Genomic DNA, 10,761 nt, shown 5'->3' with positions numbered 1-10,761 from the left:
GGCGTTGCTTTCTCACTGAGGGTGCCCAGCCGAGGTCACTGCTCGATTGGGGTTTTTATGTGCGGCTCGCAGCATCGCTAAGTTCAGAATGTTGCTTTCTGACAAGAGAATGGTGATATTTAATAAGCTGTTGCTTTTTACAGTCTCGAAGATATGACTCCAGAACTACCATATTTTCTCCAGAAGGTATTTTTTAACCCTATGCTTTCAAATAAACTCTATTTGTCTCCTCAAAACTAAACTACTGCTTGGAGAAAGGTTGGTTGTTTATAGTGTGTTTCCATCCATATATGAGTTGCAAAATCATAATTACCTGCTAGAAGCAGCATCCAGTTCTGTAAGGACACCAAGGTTCCAAAGTGGAGACATCCAAATTTGTTTTGATTAAAGTAATAATGAGACTGCGTCCCATTATTGAGTGATACTAGCTGCCACGTTTTTGAAATAACTTGACCAAATCAGCACCATTCACCTTTTGTTTGAGTATTGATGGATTTTGTTACTGTTCCTCCCCTCCCCCTGAGAATGTGCAATATCCTGCTGGTGCAATCACTCCTCTCCTTGTTATTCTTACACATGCTGAAACACCTGCAAGCCATGTTTTCCTATTTCTTAGACAGGATGGACTCAGAGTTTAGTATAAAATACTTTATTTCATTATGGAAAATCCATTTTGACTCATTCTGCTGTAGCAGGGAGTTCTGTAGATTTGATTTTTTTGTAAAAGAAATGTTGCTTTTCCACATTGGCAATGCCCTGTATTACCTTATCAGATTTGTGGACTTTTCTTCTCTGACTCCTTCCCTCTTTTTGACCAATTAATTTACTATCAACTGGTAATAGACTGAAGAAGTAAGACTAGGTTATACAATGAGCATCTGTCAGATTCTTGCAAATTTAAGTCACCTTTTGTATTTGGTCTTGTTCAGTGTTACTTTTTTGATGTTACTAATTAAATCCTTTCCTAGGTCGCTTGTACCAGGTTGAGTATGCAATGGAAGCAATCGGACATGCGGGTACTTGTTTGGGAATTCTAGCAAATGATGGTGTTTTGCTAGCAGCAGAGAGACGCAACATTCACAAGCTTCTTGATGAAGTGTTTTTCTCAGAGAAAATATACAAACTTAATGAGTAAGTTGACATGATGATCAGATGTCCAGCGATGTTATCAGTAACAAAACACTGCTGTTATTCAGATGTTTTAGCACTGAATCTGGTTTTATTTTATTTGGAATGTTAGTATTTGTTTTGTTCAGTGTTTTAGATAGGTTTAACTATTTTGTCATTGTTTACTTCAGTAGTTCTTCTAAAGTAGAAGGATTGCCTTTTTTTTTTTTAATCTCTAGGAGAATTTTCTAGGCGGAGTAGCCTGTTTGCTGGTACTTTCCCATACTAGGTAATGTTATTGGAGCACTTGGGAAAATTGGGAATTCTCAGTTCTACAAAATACCATTTGGGGACAGAATAAAGAATGCACACAAAAATCCCTAGGCTACATCAGCTCAGTGTCCTCTCCTAAGTCTTTGTTTTTCTTTTGTGATTTAAAGAGAACAAGATAATTAGATAAAACATGCCCTAGGTTTCTTTGCCACCATTGTGCCACCATTGTAGTAGAGATGATGTATCTCCCTGTTATGACTTTTTAGTCCTCTGGAAGTTGAATTTGTGATATCAGAGCAAAGCCTGTTACAGGTTATGCTGCCTTGCCTGTAAGGGAGGTAGAGCTTCATCCATGCCAGAAAGTGCATGTGGAACACAACTAGGTGTTCATCCTGTCAGCCTCCCATTTTGTGCTGACCTTGAAAGCAGCTAGAACTGTAGGAAGTGCTGGATTTTCAAGGAGGCTGTGTAACTGTGCTCTGGAGTAGTTGCCTAGGCCAGCTCTTCCATCTTCTGAAAAATTCTTAAATTCACTTACAAAAAATAACCTGGATTATTTTTCTTGAATCCTTTCTGCATAGTGAAAGCTTTGTAGCAATATTGGGTTGGGCAAAAGAGAGTTTAAATTCAGACCTAAGGAAACAATCAAGGATGTGAAGGGCTTATTTTTCGTATGATCTGTCATGGTTTAAAGATCACTCAGTTATGCCAATACGATGTGTCAGCCAGCAAATTCCATGGAAGGCCTGTCACATCTGTATGGCTCCTTCAGGATTCTGGTGTGCCGGGTCAAGTGGCCTCCTGATAGGCACTCGTGTGTGGCTAATGCCTCCTGTGAAGACAGACAGGATCGAATTGTGTTTGGCATGATCTTCTTCTCAGAACTATACGCATACCTAACATGCTGACCTGCTTACTCTCTGTTGTGCATCTCTGCTCTTACGGTTACAAAATAGCTTTCGTGCACCCTAAAGGCGGGAGCTGATGAACCTCTTTTTATGTGGCAGCCTCGTCGTTTTGATTGGAAAAGCTCATTAGTGTTCCGCTTGAACCGCTGTATGAAGACGTGACTATTTGTTGGGGATTGATAGTAATTTTTTTAATGTGTATGCTCATATTGCAGGGATATGGCTTGCAGTGTTGCAGGAATAACTTCAGATGCCAACGTTCTAACAAATGAACTGAGACTGATTGCGCAGAGGTAGGTCTGCTGATAGTTAACATGGTTTTATTTGCCTGTGCTGTCAGATTCCATTGTTTGGGTATTAAATCAAAATGAACGTGCGTTGAGCAGAAGTAGATTGTTTGAAATAAAGCAGCTAGATCAAACAGGCTCTAACTTCAGAGCTTGTTTCTTATTAAGTGTGGGACAGGATGCTGTTGGCAAAACAAGTTTTGAAAACTTTTTTTTTTCTCTTTCATCTTAGGTATTTGTTACAATATCAAGAGCCCATTCCCTGTGAACAACTGGTAACAGCACTATGTGATATCAAGCAGGCTTACACACAGTTTGGAGGTGATGAAGTGTGAAGAACCATTGTGCTTTTAAATGTCTAAAGAATGGTTCTGTTACATAACTGGAAGGATCTGGGTCTTTGTACAGTTCAACCAAATTCTTCTGTAACAAGTTATACTGGGAAAAACACAGTAGCCAAATGTGAGAGGGGAGTGGGGAGTCATGGTTACTGTTTTGCTGCTGAAGGTGCTACTTTTGAGTCATGGAGAAATTGATGGCTGAGATTCCTGGCCCATTGCATAGAATGCTTTGAGTGCTCTTGGATTTAGTGAATGCCCTCAAAAGACCAGCAGTGAATTGTTTGATATGTCACCTTTCGACATTTTGTGCCCATCCGGCATAATGCCATAATGAATCACAAGTAAGACTATATGTGGGGGTATAAGTATTGTAACACTTTAAAAAATACTATTTCTGTGGATCAAGCAACGTGTTAGAAAATTATGTTGTAAGTAGTGTTCCTTGGTATGTGAACTGATGATTCTGGTATTTTAGATATAGGTAGTGTGAAAAAATGACCTTTTATGTACCTGGCTTTTGATGTTGTTACGTTACACCCTTTAAATCAAAACTTAAAGTATGTAGCTTAGCTGTTCAGGTCCTGAGATGATAAATTACAATTTGTGGAGATAGAAATGAGTTGCCCTCAGGGTTAAATGAAATAAACCTCTGCTGCCCTCCACCCCGTGACTTAGAAAGAAATGCTGGCGTGCTTATCTCAAGGAACAGAAGTGCAGAACAGTCTGTTAAATCCTAGTTCACAGGAATAGATTTAAAAAAGGAAATCAAAGAAAATAATTGTCACTCATGACCAATCTTATTACTAAATTTAGAGTGCTTAATAGCCTTCTTTTCCACAGGAAAACGTCCTTTTGGTGTTTCATTGCTGTACATTGGCTGGGATAAGCATTATGGATTTCAGCTGTATCAAAGTGATCCTAGTGGAAATTATGGAGGGTGGAAAGCTACATGCATTGGGAATAACAGTGCTGTAAGTTCTGGGTTTTTTCCTTCTCAAAAAGTCAAGCAAAAAAAAAAATAGTACAGTGCAATTTACAATTAAACTGAGTTGTTGATTACTAGTGCAGAGCAGATACAGATGCACTCCTGTTTGTCATGTATTGGTATTATCTGGCAGAAAACAACTGTTTAGTTGATTGCCCAAATATGTAATTGAAATTTCTGTGAAATTTGTAGGCAGCTGTGTCAATGCTAAAGCAAGACTACAAAGAAGGAGAAATGACCTTGAAGACCGCGCTGGCCTTAGCCATTAAGGTTCTAAACAAAACCATGGATGTTAGCAAGCTCTCTGCAGAGAAAGGTAAGCTGTTTGCTTATACAGGGTAACACCCTTTGCTTAGAAAACGTAGTGAATGTATATATACTAGATGTGTTTTATTGGATTTTTAGCTGTCATGTGAAAAATGTTTTTAGAAGACGCAGCAGTTCTCAGCCTTAACCTTTCTAAGAGGCACATAGATATCCTAGCTGAGGCTAATCTGCCTCGGTCAGTTCCGGGGCGAGAACACAGGGCAGGAACCATAGGCTGCGTTGGTGCAGTAGCAGAAATGCCACATGTCTGGTAGAAGAATCACTGGAGAGGTATTAACGCGCTCGTGTATGCTGCTGCAGAAGAGGACTGCTGCTGTCTGGCTTGCCAGTCAAGCTTTTTTGTAGAGGCAGGACAAGAGGATTCTGCTGCATTGTCAGTTGTAACCACAAATCTTACCCTTGTGATGATCGCTCTGCCTAAATGACAAAATGTAATGCTGCTGTCTGTTCCATGTGTTTCAGTTGAAATTGCAACATTGACAAGAGAGAACGGAAAGACAGTAATAAGGGTTCTGAAGCAAAAGGAGGTGGAACAGTTGATAAAGCAACATGAGGAGGAGGAAGCAAAAGCTGAACGTGAAAAGAAGGAAAAAGAACAAAAAGAGAAGGATAAATAGAATATGAAATCAAGTGTTCTGTAGATAACATAGGACCCGCTTCAGTAAAAGATAATCTGGATTTGCGTTTTGTAGAAGGCTACAAATATGCCATGGAGGACCCAGAATTGCTTTTGATGAACCAGGTCCTTAATCATCATTCAGAAAATTAGTTTACTGCTCCTTACATAGACCAACAATTGCTTTAATTCTTGAACACTCTATTTCTTTCATCTTCTATTTTTTATTATTGAATGAATAAAATTTAAGAAGAATAGTGATGAGTGTCTTTATTTCCTCAGTAATGCCTGGATATGCACCATCTCAAGGGATTTCATCGCTTTAAACCGTTAAGGTATATGCTAGTCGGTAAACAAATACGGTGTTAGAATTGTTAGAATTTTGTATGTATGTGTGGGTTTTCTTTTTAAAGTAGTGAAAAGGGCTCCTAAGTTTAAAAAATCATTTCACAAATGCAGAAATAAAGTGTGCTGGCATGCCAAGTTTTAATTTTGGCCTATTTTGTTCCTAGAAAAGGCTTTGTCAAACTGATGTTCTTGCAAGCAGTAGTGTTTTAAGCATGCCCTGTCAAACGTGTTCAGTTTATCATAGCCTTCCATGCGTGCAGGTGTTTTCTATGAAATTAATCATATAACATTAGCTAAGTTCATACCAACTAGAAAGACATTTTACAGACGCCATGTGAAAATGTTAAGCTATCTTGTCAAAATACAAACAAGTAAATAAAGTAGTGCATGATTTAGGCCATGCTGACTATTTTACATTTTATCCTGAAAGGAAATTGAGATGGTTTATTTTTAGTTCAGTGTTGCTGATACTTCCCCAGATAATTTGGTTCCCTTCTCTGGCAGACAACAGTCTAGAAAACTAACCAGTTAACCACTTGAGAAATCATAATATTTGTGCATTAATTAGAAATTACAATAATTTTTGTTCATGTTGTCCCTATACTGAATGCAAAATAAATAATACGATTTTCAGATTAACTAAACTCTCTTCTAGTTCTGGAAAAAAAAAATATCTGGAGTTAATAGAGGAGACAGAAACAAGTTCCTGGAAATTATTTTGCACCCTTTCAGTTATCAAAAGGAAACTGAAAAAGCTCACTCGAGTGACGTGCTTAAATGAGGTCTTACCTGCTGAATTTCAAACTGCGGCACTGGTGATCCAGCATCTTTGATCTGACTCAGGGTTGTGTCTATCTTGTAGTTTTTTGGGGGGTTTTTTTTGTTGTTTTTTTTACTCCAAAGGACATCTGGTGTTCACAGGATTTAATATGACCATTTAAAGAAAGGGAGTGAATCCATGCTGTGTTTTATTATTTTTATTCTATTCCAGACATTTTTGACTGATAAAAGGCACTTTGTCAACATGGCCAGAAATTGCTCCTAGTCTCAACAAAACCCATTTTTGAGCTCACTGCTGCAAGATTCACTGGTGAGACCAGAGGAAGGAATCTGACGTGTGTCTGTGCGGCAGCTTGCGGGGATGTTTTGCACTCACTTAGGCAACATCTGTACAGACGGCGGTGTGGGGTGGCACGGGTTCTGTGCGGGCTGCGGGACCTGTTTGCTCATTTTACAAGTCTCAGTGCAGGCCAATTGCTTTAGTCATTTGTACTGAACTTAGTACTTCGTTAGTATTCGAATTTTATATCTAATAAAGGTTAGACTGAGTTTTATTTGCACGTTGGGCAACAGTAGATCTTCCAAATAATAACACAGGAATGACATTTCATGTAACAAGTCCTGAATAGCTGCAGACAACATGCAATGGGTAAGATTTATTTTCTATTATAAAGGGTTATATAAATACCTCAAGCTTCATTTTTATGTAGAAAATTCAGTGCTCACTTATTATTTTTTGATACCATGAATGCAATGTATGAGCATCTTTTGCAGATTTCTGGATCGCTGATGATGGTTATAGAAGTACTTGGAATATGCCCTAAAAGCAGCAATGACAAAACTGAGTTTTTCCCGACTTCTCTAAGATGACTTGACACAAAGTGATACACTCCAGGATGCTGTCTTCTAGGAAACCATTAGAGCATCTGAGTCTGGGTTCATCAGTATATATAAATAAGGCAAGGTAATTTGTTTAGTGTACTAGAAATATTACTAGATACCTTAGCATACAGATGTAGTAAAATATTTTTTTCTTAAATGCATGTTTCTAACAAAGGGGATAATAAATATATTTGGATCTTTGTTTAAAGAACTACCAATAGCATTTCTTTGCCAAACACTGCATCATTTGCTGGTAAGGGAGAACTTTATTAGATAATGTAATAACCAAAAGTTGTAACTATTTGAATAATTTTATGATCTGTATTCCATTATTTATTGAAGCATTGTGATAAGTTGTATAGTTACGCTACACTGTAAAAGATCTATTTATTTAAAGGTTTTGTTTACCCAAAGTAAAAGTATTGTCAAATACTTTATCATCTTGGAACAATAATTACTAATTTAATTTAAAAACCACTGTCTCTACTGAGTGCTATGAATAGCTGGTTGTGAGATGAACCTCAGAACTGCCTTGGAACGGGCAAGTGACTCTAGCTGGCACTCGTATCCAGGATGTACAGTCAAGTTCTGCTCACCTACATTTAATTTCTGATTCTTTTTTGCATTTGACCCTAGGACAGTAAGGAGATGCTGGAGGTCTTTCATTGACTGGCATCTTCCTGGGACATCCTTACACTAAAGCAAGTTCCTTACCTGTTTTTCCTAGAAATAGAGCAGTGTTTGACCGCATAGGCCTATTGTGTTGATTCTGGCTTTGTGTGTTTAAAAACAAAAAAAAACCCGCAAAACCCACCACTATCTGTGCCTTTTCTGGGAGTGGTTTGGGGATAAGTCATAAGAACAGAAAAGTTATTTTGGTGATACATTTAAATTGTCTTTGCTAATCAAAATCATCTTCCTGTTCTTTGTATGGTTTTTTTGGTGTACGTAGTGTTTATGGTGTATTACGTAAGTATCTCAAATATTTAGCTATTGCTGTGGATTAAATGTTATTTTAACACCAGAACTTCATGTGGTGCTGTGGAAGGTGACAGATTTTTCCAATTAGGTAAAAGTATTTACTTGAAACTTTGCATAATATGATGTTAGTAAACTTAAAGATGGGATAGTTTATACCTCACTTGAGTGCATGACAGAACTTGTTAGGGCAAGTATTCACAAACAGATTGTCCTAGTAAATTGTCATGTCTTGTTATTCTAAGTAGTTTAAGAAATAATGAAACTACTGCTTCTCCAGTAATACCTGTGCTGTCCCTTGCATCTGTCAGTGTTTAAAAAAAAAAAGTTAGCTTTTTTTCTAGATGCCTATATTCTGGTCAAATAAAAGTCAAATTAACTTCCAAGACTGCTGCTTATGTGACTGACCGTATTGTGCACTGGAAGACAGAAGATTCCTTTAGATATATTTCCCTATTCATCCAAATATTTTTACTTGTCAGAGTTATAACAGCACCCAAATTAAGACGATAAACAAAGGGCTTCTTGTGTTAAATTTGACTGCTGCTTCTGTTTTGTTAAGGATTCCCAAGGTAATTATTTATTCTTTCTGTTCATAACCTTAAAATTAAGGACAATAGTTCTCCACTGTGTTATGAGAACTGCTATGTTAATGATGACAAGACATTCAAATTAATGGTTTTAGATGCCACAGAACTGTAACTGCTAAGTGTATACAAGACATCTAAGTCCAAGAAGTTAATGCACTCGGGTCCTTCATACGTGAGAGAAATTATGTAGCTTCAGACTATATGAGATTCTAGGATTTATTAAATGTCCTTCCTTTTCTTTAAAGAGTATGTTCCATTACAGTTTTTCCATAGTAGAAGTTGCCCTCCTTTTCAAGTTTTAATTGCAGTTATTTCTATTACAATATGAAAAAATGCAAAGTAACTTGATCTGAAAGCACCCTTCACTGGTTATATAGCTCTTGGCTTTAATCTGGAGAAGATTCAGATTCACTAAATTTTTTTAGAATATTTCTGATTTTACAAAGACAACTGAGCAGCTTGCTGTTTTTATCTGTGATTAATTTGGCATTTGGCTTTCCAGTTAAAGTATTCTTCAGTGCACAGGAAAAGCTGCCACCAGGCAATTTACTGAAGATTCTCAGAACAGTGTTCAGTGGGGACCTTCAGATGTCAGCTCCTGCTGAGAAGACAGCAGACATTACTCATGTAATTGTTTAGGCTTTCATTTAATGATAAATATTAAACTTAACATGCTGCTGCTTGTATTAATGTTTTGCTCAAGTTCAAGGCAGCAAGAAAAAATGGCTTCTTATTTTAACTACTCTTTTCTAAAATAGTAATAACACAACATAATGTGTGCCAGATGATGCTACATGAAATATTTAGCAAAATGTTGGACATGTAAGCTAGACAGTTTAATCCTTTTATATCTTACAGCATCTGTTTTGCCTAGCTAGGACCCAGCTGCAAACAAATTCATAGTTATGTAATAAAACCAGTTTGCTATGTCCTGTACATTCAAGTGGCAACTATGTTTAATGCTGTTAACTAGACATTATGGCTCTAAAATGCACTTACTGCAGTGCACATAATACGCTGCTACCAGAAATGTAGATTTTACGTGATAACCTTATGTTAGGGACACCAGGTGCAGTGCAGCGGTGGACCAGTTGTCATCAAAAACTACGGATCTGCGATTTCAGTAGAAATACTGCCCAGTAGTTTTTGGAGTACTCAGAAAATATTAGAATTCCAATGCATCACAAAAGAAGAACACAGGGATTTTTTTGTGCCATGCTTTGGGCTAAAATATATTTTTACTTACTCTAAAATCTTGGGCTGGCCACTGCATACACACCGAGCATTTCAAAATAAGAGTCACATGCTGCATCCTTTAACGCATATGTATTTCGATTGTGGGAGACATGCTTTATACAAATGGATTCTCAATATATAAAGTGATCGTATTTACTGCAGAGCATTCAAATCAATGCAACATGTCTCCAGAAGTGTGCTGGAAGAAACTACTGTGTAAGCAGCCTTTTTTTCAGGGGGGTCATACTGGCTGCATCATGTTTTGCACAGACATGCACAACCTAAATATGGCTGCAGGACAAGTTAATACAGAAAAACATGAGTTTAACAATTAAGAAAGGGATTGTAATGCTTAGCTGCTCTGTTTTGGTCATCAAAACCATTCATGATTTACACACAGAGATGCACACTTTTTCTGTAAAATGAGCACTATAAAAGAATATTGATAATTGACAACGTGCTTAATGAAATTCCTACTTCGAGTAATGCTCATCTGAGGAAGGTACAAAGTTACTAAAATTATTTGACTTGAATAAGGTCCATTTTTCTGGGGGATCTGGTACCTGGCACTGCTCAAGCAGCAGCTGATTGACACGGTGTAAAACCATTTAGCCCCTCTTTCCAACTCTTTTCTCTCTGTAAAAAATCTGAAACAGTATCTTAAATGTAAAAAACGCATCAATGCCAGCTGCTTTTATCGTCTGTGGCAATGTGTACACTGGACTTTTCCGCTAGGACGATTTAGGAAAAATCCCTACTTATATTTCACGGTGCATTTGAAGTTGTCTTTTGTCACAGCTTTTTATTTAGCTGTTATAGAAAAAAAGGTGGAGCTTTTTGTACAGCATATTCATTATATGCTATCCATCCGTAAAGACACACAAAGATGGAAATACCCCAGGCCTTTCGAGCTTCCATTAGTTTATCTGTTTTTGATTAAAAGTTCCAAAACATTCCCATTTAGAAACTTTAAAAAAAAACCCCAAAACCTACGGGCTGTTTCATATGGAACGGAAATCGAAAATCAGTGTCGTATTTTCCTGTTATTTATCGTTATTTATTCACTTACACCGCAGCCGCCGCCGCGGGTCCCTGAGGCACGG

General features: G+C 37.5%; 1 protein-coding gene across 1 annotated transcript; it reads left to right on the top strand.

The window, feature by feature from the left end:
• The first annotated feature begins 122 nt into the window (after window positions 1-122).
• PSMA4 (proteasome (prosome, macropain) subunit, alpha type, 4) lies at window positions 123-5,327 on the top strand. Its single transcript, XM_010080969.1, has 7 exons — window positions 123-186; window positions 969-1,131; window positions 2,504-2,581; window positions 2,808-2,896; window positions 3,757-3,887; window positions 4,094-4,217; window positions 4,691-5,327. Exons 2-7 carry the CDS (start codon window positions 995-997, stop codon window positions 4,843-4,845), a joined length of 714 nt encoding a protein of 237 aa, XP_010079271.1. The 5' UTR covers window positions 123-186; window positions 969-994; the 3' UTR covers window positions 4,846-5,327.
• The last annotated feature ends 5,434 nt before the right edge of the window (window positions 5,328-10,761 follow it).

The sequence above is a fragment of the Pterocles gutturalis genome, unplaced genomic scaffold (assembly GCF_000699245.1).
Source record: "Pterocles gutturalis isolate BGI_N339 unplaced genomic scaffold, ASM69924v1 Scaffold53959, whole genome shotgun sequence".
NCBI classification, from domain to species: Eukaryota; Metazoa; Chordata; class Aves; order Pterocliformes; family Pteroclidae; genus Pterocles; species Pterocles gutturalis.
The sequence above is the reverse complement of the archived record's forward strand: the minus strand, read 5'-3'. Positions and strand labels throughout refer to the sequence as shown.